Genomic DNA, 22,922 nt, shown 5'->3' with positions numbered 1-22,922 from the left:
TCAGAGTATTTAAGATAGGTTATCAAACAATTAAAATACTTATTCGAAGTAGAGCACTGTTTTACTATCTATTAGTAAAAGTTCCTTTTAGTCATAAATTACACACTTTTCGTGCTCGCTGATAAGGACTGATTTGTCTATTACAGAAATATCGGGGCATTTGAATTAATTGTTAATGGCGGACGGTGATCAATGTTGACTAGTTGATACCTTTTAATTAGAAACACTGAGTGTTCGTAGCGTGACCTGCGTGATAGCATTACTCTACCTATGTCTGGGGAAAAGTAATGTGTCATTAGGGCCAAAATTCCCAAGCTACATGACATAGTAATAGGTATAATACCCCATTATTTACCATAACGTTGATGGTTTGTAGGATTTTCCTATTTGACGGAATAATAAATTTATCAGTAATTTCTTAATTTGATCAAACAAAATACTTAATTGCCATAATTTCGACTCGTTTCTTTAAGTAAATGATACCAACCCATAAAAGGTGATTAAATACCAAAGATCCAAAAAGCAATCAATTATATGAATTATATTTAACTAGCGGGCCAAATATACATTGTTCTGTGCAGACTCGAAGTGAGGATCAGTTGTAGCGCTTTTGTTGTGTTCGACATTTTCCACAATCACTATCGTAATTCAGACAATTTCAAACAAACCTTAATTAATATTTCATAGAAACCTTTTTTAAAGAATGACCCCTTTCTTTGAAACCCTATAACAATCCATTTAACGGATTTACGACAAAATCTTGTTTAGTCAGACATTAGAGGCGTGGACTTTGTTTTTTAGAGTTGGTAGTTTAAAGATTGACGAAGAAGTGGTTTGTTTGACTTGAATCATGAAATCGACGAATCTCAGTGATTTATTCACATTGAATTTATCTAGGAACGAATGTTACCTTTGATAGATTTTTGTGAGATTTTAGGTATATAGGGTCAAGGGGAACATAAAATAAGTAAACAAGTATATTCTTTAAATTTATATTGAGATTACAAACATTATTGTACTATTACTACGTAGACAAAAAATATTCTAACTAAAATAATCTCTTGAAGGTATTTAAGTACCCAATTGCTTAAAAAAGTAAACACTTATTCGAAACATCTTAGATGTAGATTAGATATACCTTATATACAACTAAATATACGATCTAATATAAAAGTATCTAGTATTGTTATTAAATAAATATGACGAATACATTTAGGTATACTCTCTCAGGAACAAGTTTGAATAGGTAATTCATTTCAAGTGTTTACTCCAACAAACATTTATAAGTATCGTATTGTACGTTCTTAATAAAATTAACCTATCATTTCCTTAAATATTATAATAACTATTGTTTTACGTTATAAATATTAAAATTATCAAATAAATATGTTAAACTTTCCTTATGTTATTAAATACTATAAAATTACTTAATTGACTATATTCGAATAATCTCATTTGATCAATTTTAGTTCCTTCTACCATATCACATTGCTGAATATTGGTATTAACAGTATTGCCTTTTATAATACTTAGTTTTTTATATCACAACCAAATTTAATGACGAGTTCATTAAAAGTGTAAAATATTAGCATTTGTACAAATACTGTTGAAGCTTAAAAACCTACAATTTCATAAGGCACTGTCACAGGTTTTATAGGACGGCACAAATTCGCGTTACTATATCGCTAAGGCAAGTTAAGCGAATTGGCAAAAGTTAAATTATCCCTAAGTTGCTCGAATACAAATATGGCCACTAAAGTGTTATACTAGATTTTCTTTAAAAACATCTTAAAAACATGTTATTTCCTCGTAACTCCCTTGGTGTTTCCCAGAGAAACATCAGATCACGTCACAAGTGGAATGTAATAATTAAATATTCCATAGTCGACTAATTACTTGTTTTATGTATATTGAGCTATTACAGGCAGTAAACGAAAGTCCAGTAGATGATGTTGAAGAACACAAACAAGAGCGGGAACATAATGCGAGATCGTTTGTCGATCCACGTGGCGATCTCTTGCGGCGTCATCGTGGTCCACGTGTGCTTAGGCGGCTCGTCGGCGGAGCCCTCGCTGCCGTGACCCTGGGGGTGCTTGCCGCCAGGGTTGCCTATCAGATCGTCGAAGCTTTGCGTTGTAATCGTCGGTAGGTTCATCGCGGATGGGAAGCTCTGAAATGAAAAACAAAACATTGTAGAGTGGGCTTCATTCGTATTATAACATAAACTTTACAGTTCGTTCGTCGTTAAATGTTGCTTTGAAGCTTTTACTTAGCTTGACTATTGATGTCTAATGAAATGTAACTAATATAGACTAGCCTCTATGTGTCTACACGCCACCCCACGTGTAAATGTTTGTTTCACTTGGTCAATGTCTGTCAACTTACGTGTACAGTCAGGTAGTTGTTGTATCCTGGGCCTGCAGGGTCGTTGCTCGTCTCTTGGTTGAGCGAAGAGCACGAGCGTGACTTGGTCAGTTGTGGTGACGATTCTTGTAGTTCTTTCTGTAGCTCCTTGCGTGCCAGCCGCGGCGTCAACGTACTCTTCAATATGTACTTGCTGTTCACCTTCTTCAAGCTTACTGCTTTCCTATTATACAAAACAATGAATCAAAATGAGATCAAAAGTGACGACAATAATATACAAAGAAAATATACAGCGCCTTTCAACAACATTTAAATTACTCATCTTTACATAATGTAAACGAGATCAAGGAAATGAATATGTATTTACATTCACCATTTAAAGTTAGGGTAAACCTCACCTCCATTATTCTCAACATGTACCTAAGCTTTACTTAATATATTTTTTCCTGTTACATATTATTACGAGATTTATAAACTGTCCGAAGGCGCCATATATATTTTACGCACTTACAAAGTCAATGATTAACGACGTTTCAATGGCTCTCGAAGATTATGAGCACGACAGGGCTTAGGAAAATCTTTACTTTTAATGGCTCTCCATAATTATGTAGAGCGTACCTAACCCTGATCACACACGTGACTAAATATTCTTAGGTACTTAGACAGAAATTGAGTTTTTAAAGCTTGCATAACAATATGCAAACGTCTTCCTCCAGTCGTATTCGTTTTAATATGGATGGCTAGTATGAGATATTTTTATAGGTAATACATATATTCTCTTATTGAGTACATACTTTCTACGCCAAATGGTGTTAACGAAGGCGAACTCGACGAGAGCTGAGAAGATGAATCCTATGCAGCCTAAGAACCATATTTCACTAGCTTTGATGTAAGAAACCTTCGGGAGAGTCTTGGCCTGTGACGACGCCAAAGTGATGAACGACAACATGGTACTTGTTCCTGAAAGAATATTACGATTATTATACAGAACGTAAGTAAATTAAGGGGTGTCATAAAACAAACAATTTTGCGAATTGTACCTAATGTAATTCTAGGCGCCGAAGCATCCGCTTGTAACCAGAATGTTACCCATGACATAGCGACAATCATCATAGATGGAATGAAGTAGTCCATCAGATAATAACCAACTTCACGACCAAGCTTGAAAGTGAATTTGAGAGCGCTGTAATTCCCGGCTGAAACAAACATGAGTCATTTAATTATTGTGTATTAAAGGAGTAATAGCAGGATAATGACGTCACAAACATAGAAAACGACATTACATCTACCTCCCCCGAGCCTCATGTTCATAATATCTCCACGTACGACTGATTCATTCGTCCAGAAATCAAGAAGCGAATATTCCGTGAGATGTAATTCTGATGATAATCTCACTGGGTTGTCTTTTTCCCACATGAGCCGTAAGATGGACGCATTGTATTTCCCTGGAAATTAAATAAAAGGAAAATATTATGTATTCTGTTGTTGTCGATCACATTTAAACTCATGTAAATCACGATTTATAACAGTAAATAAAGATAACAAAGGCTAGTGCATGTTGCATGTTTTTTTGAATGAAAAAAGAAAATAAACATGTCGCATTGGAGGTAAGACTAGATAGCGGGGAAATCCAGACAGTTAAAAGCTTATTATGCGAAAATTTACTCCAAATATATTATCAGCAATCAGTCCCTGAGACGGCGATAAGATGGTAGTGCTCGGAACATTAATGTTGTTTCGTTTAGGAGTTTTATCAATCGAATCCTGTCACCGTCCGGACTTATCCCAATGCATCACATTATCTACTTACAGCTTTCCAAGTTCATGGAACAAGTTTGATCGTCAAAGGGGAATTTCTGTAGGTTCATCCAGCAATAAAGTACAGCTTGCATTCTGCGGCTGAAGAGCACCTCGCCATCAGGGGCGATGGATATCAACACGTCCTTACTATCAGTACCCATCAAGCTTGAAGACTGTTCGTTAGACATGTACAAATGCGGCACCCAAATTCTTTCCCTGAGATCATTTTCGCCAATAATTTTCGACCTTTCTGGCGAATATAAGGCATAGGCCAGTCGCGGGTCAGTCCATCGCAGTTGCAACAGGAAATGTAATTTGAAGTTCTAGAAGTAAAATAGGTACTCATTAAATTATTTGTCGATAGATGCGACAGGTACACTGCATTTATTTGAGGTTTAAGCACATATTAGGTATATCATAATATTTATTACAACACAGAATTAGGACTTTTTCTGAACAACTTACCAAATCATGAGCTTCAGCAGGTTGTATAAAGTAAACATAGGCGCTCGCGTGCACATACACTACGTCACCAGTCTGGTACGTTGGCAGCAGCAGCCGATCATACCGGCATTGGTTTGCCAGTCGCGATAGGAACTCTGATTGAGTATAACTGTCTCCCTTGTCCAGACTAGGACAATCAGGGGCTATACTCTGTCTGTAAGGAAAAATTTAACTTTAATTATGACATTTCGACAATAGATCATTCATCGTCCTATCACGTACCGTCATATGCGTATTGTTAAAATCACGTACGCTATTAGAGGCCTAATCGAGGGCAGCGCGCAAAATTCTTATCATTGATTTTTGGTTAGCGCGTGATTTCCTTCTCCCCGTTGAACCCTGACCATGGTTCTAGTTGTTTGTTTAGGCAGGCCAAGTTAGCATGGGACAGACGTTCTACGTAGGCATCTCTACCTCAGGTCAATTAGTCGAAAGATAGAGAGAAATTGGGAGGTTCATAGATTGCAGACGCCAAAAATCATTGCGTTTGATTTTTCAATAAGTTAAATATTAGTTTTTATGATTAGTGGAATAAGCTAAAGAGCAACCAAACTATCATATTTGTTACAAAGTGTTTAACATGCTTGTAGGCGCGTCAACCTTTTTGTTGGTTTTAAATGCTGGCTAGTGACCGTTGACATAAGACATAACACCGAGCGCTGGGGAGGCGGCCATTATTGGAGAATTGGGTTGTCATGGTGGCGCACGCACCCACGTGTTGTGGTGGAATGTTAATCGAGTTAGATCATTACTATCCTTTGTAATTCTGAATGTTGGACATTAATTAGTGATTTAGTTAACGAGTGATAATGATATTATGGACTATCTTGTGACTTAACAAGCCCTGGTCTCTTCGCCCTATTACCCACGTCAAAATGACAGACGAATCCCAATACGATGGCATTTCTCCTACTCTAATGCCTTTATCAGAAGTGGGATGTTGAGGGCCTAATCTAGAGGAAATCAGCGGCGCGACCGCTGGCCAATCTAACATAAGCGAGCAGAATAAAAACATTCTGACAAACATGGAGGTGCTTTCATCTCGCTTGTTGGCGACTACACAGTATGCATCAACTAGCTCGCCGCCACATCTTGTCAAGTTTGATGCAGACGAAACTGATTCAGACATTGAAGGGGTAAATCCATGATGCGCTTGGGAAGCTTGTTGAAGAATCGAATGCCGAGACCTACAAACGAATTGTGCACCATGTAAACGATGATGGGGACCTAATCTTTGTCTATTTCTGGTGTTATAATTGTACCCCCTTGATACGAAGAGATTGAATTCTTATCTTGTGTCTTCGAGAGCCCAACTGTGCAGAATGTTCTACGGTATTTCTATCAAAAGACGACATAAGGACCACAAAAGGAGATAGATGCGAAGCAACCTCGTTTGAGTGACTCACGATTCATTGATACCTGTCACTTTTGTGGAAAAAGTGGTAAAAAATGGAGAAGTATTGCAAACGCCGGGGCACCATGCAGTCGAAACCAGCTGAAGCAGAAGGGACGTGTTATGCGTACGGGAAGCCAGAAACCTACAAGCAGCAGCGCTCCGGCGCGCTAGGAAGTCCTGACTTGCGAACGACGTGCGAGTAGAGGTACACTGTCGACATCATTTGGTGAGATCATTTCTTTTCTTTTCGACAGTGGCTTGGCTTGCTCTCTGGTTAAGAGTAGTTTTGTTGAGAAATTACCCGGCACTAACCGTGACGAGATAGTTTATTTAACGGCGATTGGCGGGAAAGATGTTAAGTGTTTATCGCAAATCATTAGCTCTGTTACAATACAGGAAATCTCTCTATCTATACTGCTTCATGTCGTTTCTGATAATGTGATTTCAGATGCAATTATTATAGGAAGAGATGTACTCGAAAAAGGAATCCATGTTGAAATTAATAGTGACAGTCTAAGTTTTCTTTGTACGCAAAGAAGTAAACATGTGCAAAATGCAAACAAGGTTGATTTTAACACTATTGAAACTAACGTTATTTATAGGTGACGACTGATTTGCACTAATTAGAATACTTAAAAAAATATAACGCCTCCTTTATTGACACTATTCCAACTCGTCGCGTTTCGACAGGCACTTTAAAAGTTGATTTAATAGACCCACATACGGTAGTACAACGTCGTCCTTATAAGTTATCACCTGCTGACAAGGATATTATGGTCAACGAAAAAAAGTATAGTCTCTTCTAGATGCAGGTCTGTGTCATTCGTGAGAGCTCATGGCGGTTTGTCAGCCCCATCCTGTTAGTCAAGATGAAGGATGGTTCGGAAATAACATGTGTAGATTATAGGGAGTTTAATGCCAACACTCGTCCTGAACACTATCCACTTTCCTAGAGTTGACGAACAGAAAGACCGATTGTAAAGGTTTCATACGCCTGAATTACGTCTATGTTATTGTAATGGCTGATTTGAAAGGCCTGGGACGCCTAAATCACGCTCGGATAAATGGTCGGCATCGGCCTAGTGCGCCCGGTCCATGGCTAAGGTTGGCTGGTCGAAGGGGCTCTGTACGCCCGGTCCACGCCATGAAGTTGTGTATTGTGATCGGCTGGTCGAAGGGGCCCTATGCGCCCGGTCCACGCCTTGTATCTGTGGTCGGCTGGTCGAAAGGGCTCTGCACGCCCGGTCCACGCCTTGTAACTGTGGTCGGCTGGTCGAAGGGGCCCTATGCGCCCGGTCCACGCCTTGTATCTGTGGTCGGCTGGTCGAAAGGGCTCTGCACGCCCGGTCCACGCCTTGTATCTGTGGTGGTTGGTCGAAAGGGCTCTATGCGCCCGGTCCACGCCTTGTAACTGTAGTTGGCTGGTCGAAAGGGCTCTGCACGCCCGGTCCACGCCTTGTATCTGTGGTGGTTGGTCGAAAGGACTCTATGCGCCCGGTCCACGCCTTGTAACTGTAGTTGGCTGGTCGAAAGGGCTCTATGCGCCCGGTCCACGCCTTGTAACTGTAGCTGAATGGTTGAAGGGGCTCTATGCGCCCGGTCCACGCCTTGTAACTCTAGTTGGCTGGTTGAAGGGGCTCTATGCGCCCGGTCCATGCTATGTCTATACGATTGTCTAAAGGTCGGAAAGGTCACGTGCACCTGGGTCTTAATGCGTCCGGTCCATGTCTCAGTGATGCGTATTGTAGTCGTGAGAATATTGCACCCCGAATTGAGTTATCAAATTGGCTTTGTGTCAGGCATGGACGAGCTCACAATATACGTGAACGTACTGAAACTAATACGTGTAATCTTTCGGATGATTCTGTACGAGACTACTAATCGCACGAGGACGTGCTACAGTCAGGGTTGGCCGTGTAGGCGCGTCAACCTTTTTGTTGGTTTTAAATGCTGGCTAGTGACCGTTGACATAAGACATAACACCGAGCGCTGGGGAGGCGGCCATTATTGGAGAATTGGGTTGTCATGGTGGCGCACGCACCCACGTGTTGTGGTGGAATGTTAATCGAGTTAGATCATTACTATCCTTTGTAATTCTGAATGTTGGACATTAATTAGTGATTTAGTTAACGAGTGATAATGATATTATGGACTATCTTGTGACTTAACAAGCCCTGGTCTCTTCGCCCTATTACCCACGTCAAAATGACAGACGAATCCCAATACGATGGCATTTCTCCTACTCTAATGCCTTTATGCTTGTTCTTTTGACTATATTATTACTCATTAGGTAGGTATTTTAATTGTGTAGACTGCGAACTGACTTTTTTCCTGCAGTTGAGTATTTTATATTTATTTTGGCTTATCTTAAAATATGAAAAAACATTTAACAGGCTAAAAATACATTATTACTGCAGCTAAATGTTTATGAATAAAAGATTTAAGTGTAATTTGATGACATTATGAGATTATTGTTCCGTGCGTAGCACAGTCACGTGCTGGTTCATTTCTCATGCGGCTCCTGACTACATTAATGATGCTCCATTGATAGAACATCATTGATAACGTATCTTGTACAAACATCAACGTAAGATTAATTACACGGAGGCAACCTTACTAAAATAGATTTCGCCGTAACCTAGTATCTTAATAAAACATGAGTAAGGATCATAAAAATAAAATATGAAAGCTCTAGGTTTGAAGTCCAAATTCTCAAGAGCAACACGATGTCATCGGTAAGGCAATACGTAGGTATAATTATCCTGTTTAAGTTAACAATAAGGAAGTATTAGATCGTAATGAAGGCCATAATAGATCGCCATTGTTAAAATTCAGTTACCGATTGCAACCGAAATTCAGGGTCTGACATATTGACAAAAGAACGTAGTGTATTTGAGTTATGTGTGTTAACTCGCATGGCTATTGTTCAGCTAGTTACATTTTAATAACGGTTCCTGGCCTTCGCTGGGATCACAACAGGTCAACTGTTTAAAAAGCCATAACTCAGTTAACAACTAAGTATTAATATTCGTGAAAGAAAACTGGTAGTTGATTGTTACAGTGCTTGTGACTGCCGTGCTCTAACATGTACAGTCATAAAACTGTTCAGCTTGTAAAAAAAGATGCGTTATATAAACCTCTCATACCCGAAATCAAATGACTAATAATAATTAATCAAGACTTGTCCACGCGTGAAGGTCACATTCATTAAGAGACATCCAGTCTGTTTTACTTTAGACTCGGCTAAGGCGTTATACAAATTAATCCGATCCGATGGTAGTATGACTTCTACGTTACAGGCAAAGCATGCCTTTCTCTCTTAAGGGTAGCTATGTTTCTTTATATTTTTCGGCTAGAACTGTTTCAAAATCTGTATCGCTAGCTTTATATATGGTTAGAAATGGGCAACGATCGATCTTTCTCCATTGAGTGGGTTATTCTTTATAGTGATTGATAATAATCCCCTAGATTTCCATCTGTGTCTCATAATTACCCCGTGTAATAATTTTCCCTTCTCTTAAAACCGCTTCAGGCACCTCTTAGAAAAACCTTCTACTTAAAGTAAAAGGGGATTTCTTGTAAACATTTCCATTTGCAGAGTTTACCACAAAACCTCAATGTAAAGTAAGAATTACAGGTAATAGACCAGTCATAGAATTTTCAGGATTGAACCCGACTTGCACAATTTGCGATATTTGCTGTGAAACTATGACGAAAGCGGGCAGTATGCGGTCTGCAGGATGCAACTGAAACTGACGTGACGCAGTATAGTCACAACAACATGAGTTTTAATGAGTAATGAGTAAGACGTTTACCTATAACTAAATGTATGCCACAGTTTAGACTAAACAAAGTACGAGTTACCAACATTATGTATTTTATTATTAATTTTATCTATGCTCGATCACGTATACATACTGTGACACTGATTGCGTGCTGAACAAACTCTCTTTTCAATAACAATACATGATTGTTTACTGAAAGATGTTGTATCAGTTTAATATATGGATTCATGGTGCCGCAAGGTCGGAATGGGAGCTACTAACGACAACAATGCTAATATTTGTGGTGCCTGATAACATTATGAACCAATTCTGAGATATCAACAAGATTTACTCTTAGATTACCGCTAAGCCGCTCGCTACGTGTACATTAAATATGTTCTACGTACTCATTAGATCTGAAAGTACCTAATTGTCTTTCTCATTGTTTATGTTTTTATATTACTTACTCAAACGCCTGGATAGAATTTTCCAAGTTTTTGCATAGAAAGTATTTAAGCTAACCCGTACTTACTTCGATGCTCACCACACCAGCTTACATCGATATATTTCCCTTAAATCATTTGTGCCCGGTTTCTGAGTACATTTAGCGGTAGTTTATCCCATAACGTTTTTTGTATGAATTTACACGCTATTGAATAGATAAACTACCGCTAAATGAACCTCAGAAACCGGAGGCTAGTCTTGCACGGAGTTCATTCCTTTGACTTTATTAAGTACAATTGTTTGCACTTTTTGACCAACTTTTAGGCGGTGCGGTGTTTTAATCCGAAAACACATGTTTGCAGTATTTATCTGCGTTAAGACGCTTGCTCTACAAACACCTAGCCTGTAGGTTATTAAGATCTCTCTGAAAGGTGTACTACTTTTGAATAAAACCTATTGTTTTCACTAACTATTACATTTGATTTAATTAAGTTATCTTACAAATTCGGCTACACTATCAATATCAAGCCTGAAGCTGTTCAGACGCCCGAACCTCAAATGTACAAATCAACATTTTTCATATTGTAGAAAAATATAGCACTGGTTTATTTAGGGGTAAACTAGTGCATCAGTAACGTGCAACACATATCGCAATGATTGCCAATAAACAATAATTTAGCTGACATCACAAGTAGCAGTTAGCCGGCAGGAATTAGTGGAATGATGGATTTTAAACGAGCGAGACATATCAGTTACTGCGGCTACTTAAGTTTTATGTCTTGCCTCTGGCGTTTATTTAAATGTTCACTCATCTACGGAAACGACTGCAATTATCTTACTTACTTGTTTATCTCCAGTCTTTAATTCAAATAGAGAAACTTTACTTCGGTTGTACATTTTTAGAGGTAGGATATGTAGAGTTAAATGGTTACTAACCCGAGTTTACCTTTGTTATTGTTTGTATGTGTTTGTGTGGGCACGTCATACACTCATTATTGACCGCGTGACTATGAAACTAATTAAAAGATAAATAAAACACAAAGAGCCTGCGAAATATTTCGGTCGGGTTGAATAAAACAATTTAAAATTAAAGTTTTTTTACAATGTTCGCTAGTGGATATGTATCAATAAGCAGTAATGCATGCAGTATATAAAACAAACACGATACATAGTAGAACAGTACACTGATACTCGAACATAAATAAGGTTTTATCTAAGACTACCGTATGTGGCGCACTACGGTATTACTCAACGTAAATAAAACAACTACTTATCTAAACGCATTCGTGTTCTGAGAAAATCCTTTAATAAACTAATTAATGTTAGTTTTGGTTTAAGGTTTATTTTGATAGAAGCTTTCTGTAGCAAACAATTAGGTTTATCCTTTCCTGCAGGGTCACTAACTGAGGATTAACCGTGAGTCATTGAAATCTAACATTGGTTTTAACAATTTGTCACAGAATCGGATTACTGAATTAATTTTATCTATTGCTTTTAGCAGTGTGATGTGGCCAACGACCCCTCAAAATTTTTGTTTTTAATTATACGCAATTAACTTTGAGATTTATAATGAAGATTCATTTTCTACTTCACTTTAACGTTATGCCTATCTATCCAATACCCCACGATTCTTGGCTTTTTTAAAATAATATTAGGACTGTGTAATAAATCAATTATTATAATCTGAGATAGATTTGTTTGAAAAGCAAAATTACGGTCTTATCGCATGCGTGGCCTCGTAGACACCATAAAAGAACAAAAGAAATATTACCTACGTGGACCTTGGACCTAGTGATGTAAAAATATAGAGCATTACCTACGTATGACGCCTGAAAATGTAAAACTTTACGAAATATCGGGCAAGTTATTGTATGTAAGAATACTCTCCAATGAATATTATGCAAGTAGAGCTTTATTTCGTTTTGCTGGTATAGCGTGATGCAAGATGGAAATTCTTCAGTTTGTAACTTCTAATTACGTAGCCGTTAACAACACCGCGGGCATGACTGAAAACTTCGTAAGCTCTTAAAAAAATTACATTCAGAATTATCTAGAGTCCGAATACCATGCTTTCTTATTTTAACAGTTACACACAGTAACACTTATTTCAACTCGGCATAAATAAGTAGAAACCTACATTAAATCAGACTGAGCCTAACCCCTACCTATTATTTAATTAGTTTATAGAGGACAATAGCTGAAATCTTACGTACATTACCAATATCTATATAGGTATAATGCATCCGAACTACCTACTTAAAGCTTTAGAGTAAAGTTAATAATTGAATTAGCTAGCGGAACTTGATTGTCCAATATAAAATAATCAGCCCATCACGATCGCACGCCGCGATCTCCTGAACAATTCTACATAGATTTATCATTTCCTATTAGTGCGCTAATTATTCATAATACTTTCCGCAAATAAATCACAATATAAATTAACCAGTAGTCACGTATGATTACTCACGAAAATTGTTGTTAGATATTAACTCTTATATTAACATAATTAGCAATTCATTACTATTTGACGTATATTTTGCATTGTGCAAAACAATTACGTAGAACCTTTCCCATACGGTTACATGCGAGTCACGTCAACTAGAATAACTATGTTGTAAGTTATTCCTAATTATATACTGTGCTTTATGGTTGGGTATGGGTTCTTTACAACCTGGGTGTCTCATTGCGTCTAGGACACAATTTTGTATCCATCTTCTACTAAGACAAACCGATTCTAGGCTTTGTGTACTTTTTTGCCGAGCGCGCATCAGCTTATATTGCTATTGGCAAAATTTACAAGATACTAGAACATTCAAGAGTCTTAACGTTTTCTTATGCCTTAATTTTATTCTCCAACGAAACAAAAAAATATTACAGTTTACCAATGTAAATATTTTGACACTTTGACTAGTTTTAATCGTAAGACGTTTTGTGATGTCTGATACATGTCTATGCTTATCAATTACGATATTTAAGTGCCAATGCATCGGAGAGGACTTTTTTCATATTAAAACTGCACACAATTTTTGTCGAGTTTGTAAATTGTAATATTAATGTATTATTTGTTCCTTGCCTTATTGGTTTGTGATAATGCGATTTACTGTAGTACAAATGAGAGAGAGAAGAAATTTTATGAAAATAAAGGTGCGTAAGTAGTATTTTGCAAAAAAATATCTTAGCTAGGGAATATATTAATAGGCGTTCAGGGACGGTATTATTTAGGACTAATAGAACATACAAGTTAGATAAGTGCGCATTCGTTATAGTAGATAATATCTGCATCTTGACATAGGTAAATGATATAAATTTGTAATTCAAAGAATAATATGGTTATAAAGATAACAGTTTACAAATAAAATAGCACTTGACAATCAATAAAACACTACTATAAAGTGATTCACAATGTGTATTTACCTCAATCGCAAGGTCGTCGTAACGATGAAGGAATTTCGATTTGGAAGTAGGCTCCATGGGTTTATTGCACTATGTATTAGCGATATGCTATGGTAATTTTCAATCACCAGGAATATCCCGTTTCATTAAATATTCACGAATTATTTTCTTGCTACCAAAAATGAGAGTAACGAAGACAAAAGAATGTCATAAATGTGCATAATTAATTCTGTATTTGCATTTCATGTGATCTCAAACAATGTGTGAGGCTTGGTAAGTAGTAAGGTCGTATACTAGTTACAGATGTTAGTGCCAGCGCACGCGCCTACATCTGCATCAAAATAGCTGGCGCTTGGCGACGCTCATTGTCATCTCACCGATGTTTATAACTAATGATGCGCCTTCCTCCCGACATCTACCTTATTATTCTACAAGCGCACATAGAGAGTCGTGAGTAAAAATCACGCAATTCTATTTTCCATTAAATAACTACTACAATTTATGCTGTATGCTAATTTTATGCCGTCTCTCTAATAGACATATTACGAAATAAGTTACGTGAATCAAAATATTATAATTGTGCATACTAATTAAATTTTTGTTGATCAGATGATCACGTGAATGTCATCTTGAAGGCTTCCTCGAGCATTTGAGAAGCCGGAGTATGACTCTGTGATTTATGATAACATTTACTACGCGTTTGAAAATTGATTTGTTCTTTTTGGCAGGTGTCTTTAATTGGCGATAGTCGGTCTACCTTGAATCTATGTCATGTGACTGAGTGACCGCCTCCCCCTCCAAGCGCGCGTTGATATGCTTTACTTCTCATTCAATGAGTAACTTCCTTTTATTTATTATTCTACTAAGTATACGACGATTGATTGAGGTGTAAATGACCATTTGAATATTTTTGCCTCGAGTCAGCTGACATGAGGAATTATTTTATAAGTTGACCTGTTTTTATGTTGGTGCGCAGTGATTGCGTCGTAATAAAGTACTTTACTTACTACATTTTTATGTAACTGTTGTACTTTTATAATACCCTTATAGAGAGGCATATTGATAAATGTAGAGCCCTAACTTCAACTACGAGTAGATATCGTAAATGTGTTCTGAACTACGAATAACCATTTTTTTCTTCTAGCTTTATTCCCTGTTGTAACCAAACGCCTAGAATCTGGATATCGGATATCGGCTATAGGAATAATATACCCTTTACGATGGAGTACGAAATTTCAAATAAGCGATTACCCATCTAGTATTTGATTTCGCCTGTGTCCCTTTACAACGCCGCTCGTTTGTGGAGCCAGTAGAGATCTATTAAAATGGTCAATGAATCAATCTACAGGTTTAATGACTGTTCAACCTTTGACTGTGCCGTGCTGTACAATTACGAGAACACACATTCTGCGTTTCAATTAATTCGAGCAAACAGCAATCATACTTCCTAATTATACCCACATCGTGTACTTATGAATGTTAAATTGTATCTTTATAGAATTGTATTGGGACCTGTCATAACCATAGGTAAATGTCTACTGACAGACAATTAGTATTTAATGTGGTTGCAATAACTATTGTTTTTATTGCGGACTGCGGCATAGCTACCTAGATGTGCTCTAAACTTTAAAATTCGTTAGAATGTAAAGTTCAATGAACTTTTGATGCTTTACTAAATATAGGAGGATAGAAGCCTAGGGTGTTAGGAATACACTAATAATCTAATGTTTTGAGATGGTTTATTCCACTATCTGAACTACTGTAAAGACTTACAAACATATATTGGATAACTAAATTGAACCTAGGTAGGTAGTTGAGCTTAAAAAGCTTGTTTTAAAAATACGTTCAAAATCGTAGAGCAATGGGCTACTATGTTATTATACATTATCAGCTATCAATTAGCTTACGAATTATAAATGATATTTGCCACTACTTAACACAAACCTACAATATGTTGCTTATTTTCAATTGAGAATAAGTACTTACATAATTTATAAATGAATCATCAGCGCTTACTAAGTATGAAACGTTAACCAATAAACCAGATGATTTATTTATTTGAATGGTTTGTTCTATTGCATTGTTATTAAATTCGATAGTTACAGATACGTAACAAATATAAATCCGTGTTATTACCAACAGCAAGTCATTTATAGCTGGGCCTAGGTAACCAGGCATTTGATCATTAATGATACCATATCATAAAATTTAAATATTATAGTATCGAGACAATATCGTGTGATACTAACACCTATTAATTTATTAAAATTGACAATGAACGCTATAGAGGTCGGTATATTTAATGAGATTGTTATAAAGGGTCTGTTCTATATGTAAGGTTAGGACATGTAATAGCGTGTAATCACGGGTAATAATGTGATGTATGAGCGATATGAGCTTACATGTTTTACTTAATATGTCGTTTGACATTGTACTTATACGCCTACTCCATGTATCCAAAGATCTTTAGGATCCCTAAGAATAATTTCAATGTTGTACAATAATTCAATAGTAACAACATTTGCAAGGCTCTACGGATGCGATAGTAGTCATATTGTGTAGGGTTATGTACAATCATGGTTTGCTTTTTTCAAATAAGTATCGGTTTCATTAGAAATAAGAATGTTAACATATTTTTCATATTCTTACTCAATTACAAATTAAATTTGATCCAAATAGTCAGTGCTCCCTGCCAAAAATGAAAAATTACGAATATTTCGATTTGTGTTCAAGCTCGAGCTTTTTTAAGCATTTTAGGTTTGCAGCGATCTTTTTAATACCTATCTACTTAATTGAAAAACTGAATGAAATTAAATCCAACGTCTAACCTTATTATGACTTGGCTATTTATTTTGTTACGTGCTTATCCGGTGTGAAAATTCAGGAGAAATATCTTTAAGTAGTAGTCTAGAAAAATCATGATTAGTTTTTTACTCTACCTACTTAAATAGATTGAAAGGTTCGTTTTCAGTGTTTGTTTACTTATTTGAACAAGTGACAGTCGCTGATTGAATACACCGAACTACTGACGATCCATTAAATCGGCGCCTTGAAAGATAAAAAACCTAGTAAAGGTCAATTCACCGTTTCCTCGCTCTATCACGACAATTAGTTGTGTTTGTAATTGGTTTTATCATCTACAAAAACATTAATTGATGTAAATACGTGAAAGTATACTGTCTACATGTTTGGTGCTAAATATCTTGTTCGATTGATTTAAAGAGCGAAGTAAGTGACAGCTCAGGCGCGCTTCCATTATCTCTAGAAAATACTTACCACTCGTCACGAAAATGTATCTTTAAAGTTTCCAATTTAAAAGTCTTGTTTTGTGTTGAAATATTTCTTGCGTAACATTATGTAGATACAAAGAATCTTATCTTATATTATTATGTTTTTTCCCTGTAGGTACGAACTGCAGTCATACTTGCATGCAAATGGCGAAACATATTAGGCTTATGCCATACCTAGCTATTAATAAAGTTTGACTATGGAATGTAAAACATATTTGAAGGAACTATTGAATTAATGAAATCATTAAGGTATAATGTTCGCTCGGCAAAATGAATTTACAAAAAGTTACTCCCTAAGTCCCTAGATCGATTACTTCTCAAATGAGCTTCAAAACAAAACGGGTAAGGTTATTGTATTGTACAGAAAAAAAAAAACAACCAGGCGCTTGATTGGAAAGTGGAAACATACAATACAAAAAAATACATAGAAATAAATGCATATCCAGTTTTCTATGGTCAATGTTAGAAATCGAATAAAAAATTTAGGGACCCACTTAGATTTATATGCATAAAACTACATACATTAGGCAGCCTGACTTAGGTACTCGTACATTAAAATTTAGCGTCGCCGCCTGTCTAAATCTGTCAAAAAATTACAAAAATATTGCTATCAATAAAGCCTCGACGGTATATATTGTGCAATACGCCATATTGCGCAATGAATATGATCGTCTAGGAACGGCCTAATAAAATACTTCGGCCAAATTGTATGACTATGTACAGAAAATAAGGTGAAAACTTGTTGGTACCTTTGCTTCCGTCCCTTTTTAATAATATTATAAACTGTTTAGTAAGAGTGTTGATAAACCATTGAAACAGCAACCATCTACATATCTTGGCCAATCACAATTTTTCACTATAATGAAATAAAGATATTTAAGTGATATTTATAACGGATGTAAGTGTATAATTAAGTAAAGAATTATCTACTTCTGATGATCCGTTGGGCATATTTTATCTAAATACGGAATCTTAGACAATGTCCAACGCACGGTCACGGTCAGTTATCGGACCGTGTCATAAAGACGGTTTTACTTATAGTAACTTTTTATGAAGTAAATAACAATAACCAGAATGTCTTGGTACTCTCCTCGTGTTTCCTATGTCATCCGATCACTCATGCATTATGACTATTATGAACGATTGTAAAATATATCTGATGTTTGTGTCAAAACAGTATGTTCGTAACTCAATGCAAACATATTTTTATGGTCTCACGTCTCAATAATATTTTTAAGAGCCGTAGTAGGAAAACTCTCTTTTTTTTCAATTTGTTTTAGCAGTTTAACCTTAGAATATTGATAAGTAATATATACCATTAGACAGAAGGTGTAGACACAAGTAGATCCTACTTGCGTCTGCATTGGACGTTCAATGACCTGAAGTAGATACTTTACAGTGAACGTGATTGTGATCTTTGAAAAATAACTGCCTGGTTTTTGAGGCACATTAAGCGGTAGTTTATCTATTCAATAGCGTCAAAACTTATATATTGATATTACATATTGATTCAATATTTTGAAAAGGTACAAAACAGCAAAACATTCATAAGTATTATGATTGGGTTAAAATCAATTTAAAATTATATTTTATTAAAATCGATTTGTAATTAACTATACACGTCATTTTTGCCAGTATTTAGTTGTCCCGATTTTCCTTATTTATGCTTAAAAAATTAACTACTAACAAATGCATTTTGAAAACCAGCCCTCTATCGAACTTGCATTACTATAATATTTCGTTTTGTCTAGTTAGGTCTTTTTAGTGATTGATAAATAAATGCTCACACGTAAATTAATAGGCATGTCAAATCGTTATGTGAGAAACCATTATCGATAACAATATGGTGACTTAACGACCCAAGTTAAGTTCCCCTACATTTGAATTACAATCAGATTTAGTTACAAGATACAATTAGGTAGGTATGTTTAAATACTAGCGGCCGCCTGCGACTTCGTTCGCGTGGAGTTTAGTTTTCATGTTTTCAACACATTCTTGCCTATAGCGTGATGTTATTTAGCCTATAGCTTTCCTCAATAAAAGGACTATTCAAGACAATAATATTCTTTCAATTCGAACCGATAGTATCTGCTTGAGATTAGTGCGTAACATTATTTTTATCTCTTTAAATCTATTTTTAGCTCTTTAGAACATTATTTTTATCGGTATTAACAAGTATCATCACATTTCATCTATTTTTGGGATATGGTTTTATGTAAATAAATATAAAGCCTGCATAAGATACTTAATTTAGTCTTATTTACTTAGTGACAAATGTTTTTTCTTATGAGTCACTCATTGCAGTGCCTGTCTAATATTGTAATTCGTTAGTAAATAATAACAACGAATTACAAGAATTTCATTGCGTGGCTCATGTTGTTTTTGTACGTCATTGTCGCGGTTTATCAGAGAAGATTGAAGTCAACAGTATAATTAAGCATCACCTTTCTGTATTTCTTATTACATAGTATTAGACAATCTCAAAAAGGTAGAGTTCAACTTTTATATTTTAGGTGAACGAGAGTTATATGTACTTACTATAAAAAATATAATATTAACGTGTATAGTACACCTTAATATTACATTTTTTATAAAAGCCAACTGGTGTTTCGTATAATAGAAATAAGGGAAAGTAGAGTTGTTAAGAAAGTGTCCTCATCCATCAGAGCATTATCAGCTCAAATATGAAGATGTAGGTTTTATTCGGGGATGTCGGTGACGGACGTCTGCAGCGGTAATTAAGAGCTTAGAACACGTTACGATGTACAGATAATCTCGTAAAACTTGTGTGCAAATTAATCCTACGATAAGAACTAAGAATTTCACCTTATATGAAGTGATATTGTCATCATGACCATCAAACTATTAATTACGTGACCTCAGAGGTATTTGGACACTATCACGTAGATATACATACTAGTAGTAAAAAAAATATTACAGCGTAGGTACTGAAGTAAGTCGGTATCATTATCAGCTAAGAAAGTAAGTAAGTCTTTGTAAACATTTAAGGGCTTTGGGGTAACTTAACATGGGTAAGTAATCGCTTAGTCCTATTTAACTACCTTTATTGTTTTAGCGCACTTGAGAGCTTTCTCGTACCATTTTTTAGTACTGGTTCTTATCTCTATATCTCACCTCGTAAAGGTTTTCTATGTAATATTGATTTACGTACCTTTTTACCGGATAATCACTGTCCATATTCTACATTAGGTAGATACGTCGTGTAAAATCTCGCAATGAAATTGTTAGTAGGTCAGTAAGTAGATATAGCCGTAATTTTATTACTACCATTGGATTTGCTTGGATACTTTCAGTATAGTATTGAGTGAATTCAATTGTTTGATAAAACAATAGTTTTAACTGGCCTAAATGGTTGTTACAATCCAAACTATACCTTTGTACAAGTTTTTTGCCATAAATAATAATAAAATAACATCCGACAGTAGTTTGTTATATGTATAGGTAATATATGGGAGTACATTGACGCCTCGTCGTGCACAATTAACTGGCTAATTATGATAAATAACAAATTTAGTTACGGTTATAAAAATGCGGCTGTTACGTTTCGGTTAAAAGAAGTTTATGGATGCATTTATTAAGAGCATAGGATGCAGGTATATCAGTAACTTTTGCTTTTAATATTCAGAATATTGGAATGCCAGCTTACCATTAGGGAATTTCTTTATAGAACATGGAATATTATTGGACATTCTTAAGGCAAGGCATGTCTTACTGTGGTTACATTACGAATTACATAATATCTGACATTATTATAATTAAAAACATTTTTGTTTTAATTTTTTGTTATACTTTGCTTGGGAAAGCAGGATTTGTACTTAAAAAGCTAAGCAAGTGCACCGCAAACAACGAAAAGGCGTTGTATATTTTGGCTAAAGGAGGACACATTTGTGAAATTATTATAGAGACTTAGATTATTTCCTATAATTCCGTGTTAATTTTGTAAAGACTAGTCGAACGAATTAAATACGAGGAATCCTAATTAATCATTGATGGACGCATCCGATACGGATGATTAGTTAGCAGCTCACGGTACATTATTAAGATCTTTTTTAAATACTTAAGCCAGAATAACTCTTCGGAAGGAAGGAAGAGTAATGCAAAACAAATTGATATTGTTAGTACTATACCTAAACTAAGTATTGAGATTAATATTTAAGCTATGATAACTTACTCAGGAATCGAGTTATTAGTCCTGTGGATAATAGTCTTTTCCAGTAGTTTAAGTTAGACGGGAAATATTCGTAACACAGGGGTAGGTAACCAAACTAAAACATAACATCGTAATCTATCCTGTTTCGGATACTCTGGCTAACTTCACACATACCACAAACGGATATTTCAATACGTAGATACCTAGGCTATTGTAAAAATAATAATTTTGCATACTAAGCATTATGTATGACTTTAAGTGATGCTTTACATTTCTTGTTCCGTCTGTAGTAGGCAAGTGGTCAATCGTTCAATCGAGGTCGAAAACAAATAGGAGGGCCGTGGCCAAGGCTGGTTGACGACATTTCACGTCTCTACGTCTTAGGAATCCTAAATACCGTCTGTTTAATCCACGACTCGAGCGAATTGTATCTAATTTTAATACGGTTTTATATGAATATATTCTTATGCTATAGCAAATGTTAATATTCTCGTTTCAGACCTCATAAAAATATCAAGTATTAGTTATCCATTGTACTTTGTATGGGTTACAAATAACTGCACACGTACTAATACGTGGTTCTACGGCCCATTGTCTGGACAGCTATAATTAGTTTCATAAGCAAGTATATCGTCAAAAATATTACATTATCTATTGTAGAATATTGAATTCTTTCCTGATAAGAGAATAATTTTCCAGTAACTATCGTAGACCATATCATGGTACTTGTCTCGAAATCATACACGTCAATGGCTGTATCGCATTCACCTGCATGTAACGCACTTATTAATAAGTATGGACTGCGTGATCTACAAGCAAGCTACTATTCCTAAACACATAAAAATTAACCATTAAAAATAGGTCATTTTTATAGACAGATTCAAAAACGTTTATAGAAATTTTAAGACTCGTTCTTCAAAATACGAGTTCTAGCGGACTTAAAGCGGCTTTATGTCACTTAATAACGCCGATTTTATGTATAGGGAATGTTCTCTTTCTATATGATGTCTCAAATACGGTAAATTCTATATTATCATCGTTTTTTATATTAATTCGACATAATTAATCGTAATAGAGCGTATAAATAGGTATTCCTGATAACTCAAGATCTCAACAATTATACCGGTTAACACTGGAATATCACTAGGTACGATGAGTTTTGAATTTGATGTATTATCATGAAAATATAGATATGCCGTTGTCTTCTAGGGGATGATAACGGTGAATATAGCATCGAAGTGCACTTAAGTTAACCCTTGAAAAGCAAAATTGATGGTAGCGTTGTAAGAAAGTGATTTGTCTAATCACAAACTAACTTGATTTTAAAGATTGTATTAAATATTCCCGTTTAGTTTTATACCATTATGGATATATTAAGATGGCAAATATATGTACGATTATAATTGGAATACTTTTGTTAAAATTAATAATAAATATATGAAAATAAAAACTTACAATTGTGTTTTCTGTCCCACTGCATTTTTGAATAATAAAACTAAAAGTAAGGAGCAAGTAATTGAATTTTTTATAGTCATGATTTATAAACTGCAAACATTTGCGATTGGCGACCGGTCTGCTTCGCGCGATCGATTCACTACTACTGATCTGCGTGCACGCAAGCGGAACTTGTTCTCCGTGGAAAAAGGCTGCGCAGGCGCTGACGCGCTCTAATATCTGAGCTTTTACACACACTACGAGCAAATTAACATTTCCCAAGCTTTGTTTGAAGAGAAACACAAATGTGCGTCACTGGTTACTCTCTATATAGAACTACCAATTTTTTTAACTAGGTTTAT

General features: G+C 35.7%; 1 protein-coding gene across 2 annotated transcripts; it reads right to left on the bottom strand.

Annotated features, from left to right (window-relative positions):
• Positions 1-999: 999 nt before the first annotated feature.
• On the bottom strand, positions 1,000-22,764 carry SecCl (Secretory chloride channel). 2 transcript variants are annotated; one of them, XM_076117393.1, is made up of 8 exons: positions 22,582-22,764; positions 4,630-4,822; positions 4,175-4,487; positions 3,654-3,809; positions 3,405-3,560; positions 3,159-3,324; positions 2,386-2,587; positions 1,000-2,170 (listed from the first exon to the last, which is right to left on the bottom strand). In XM_076117393.1, exons 1-8 carry the CDS (start codon positions 22,659-22,661, stop codon positions 1,919-1,921), a joined length of 1,518 nt encoding a protein of 505 aa, XP_075973508.1. In that variant the 5' UTR covers positions 22,662-22,764; the 3' UTR covers positions 1,000-1,918. The 2 variants fall into 2 exon arrangements, with proteins under 2 accessions (XP_075973508.1, XP_075973507.1); XM_076117392.1 differs by having other exon boundaries at positions 1,002-2,170; positions 3,648-3,809; positions 22,582-22,763.
• Between the last annotated feature and the right edge of the window lie 158 nt (positions 22,765-22,922).

The sequence above is a fragment of the Anticarsia gemmatalis genome, chromosome 8 (genome assembly GCF_050436995.1).
Source record: "Anticarsia gemmatalis isolate Benzon Research Colony breed Stoneville strain chromosome 8, ilAntGemm2 primary, whole genome shotgun sequence".
Lineage (NCBI taxonomy): Eukaryota > Metazoa > Arthropoda > Insecta > Lepidoptera > Erebidae > Anticarsia > Anticarsia gemmatalis.
The sequence above is the reverse complement of the archived record's forward strand: the minus strand, read 5'-3'. Positions and strand labels throughout refer to the sequence as shown.

What these genes read in the sequence shown, in the direction of transcription:
- SecCl (XM_076117392.1), bottom strand. Translation starts at nt 22,661, where the DNA reads ATGACTATAAAAAATTCAATTACTTGCTCCTTACTTTTAGTTTTATTA. An exon ending in GTGGGACAGAAAACACAATT is followed by an intron (nt 4,823 to 22,581) that starts GTAAGTTTTTAT and finishes TTTTCCTTACAG; the next exon opens with ACAGAGTATAGCCCCTGATT. An exon ending in AACACCATTTGGCGTAGAAA is followed by an intron (nt 2,588 to 3,158) that starts GTATGTACTCAA and finishes TTTGTATAATAG; the next exon opens with GAAAGCAGTAAGCTTGAAGA.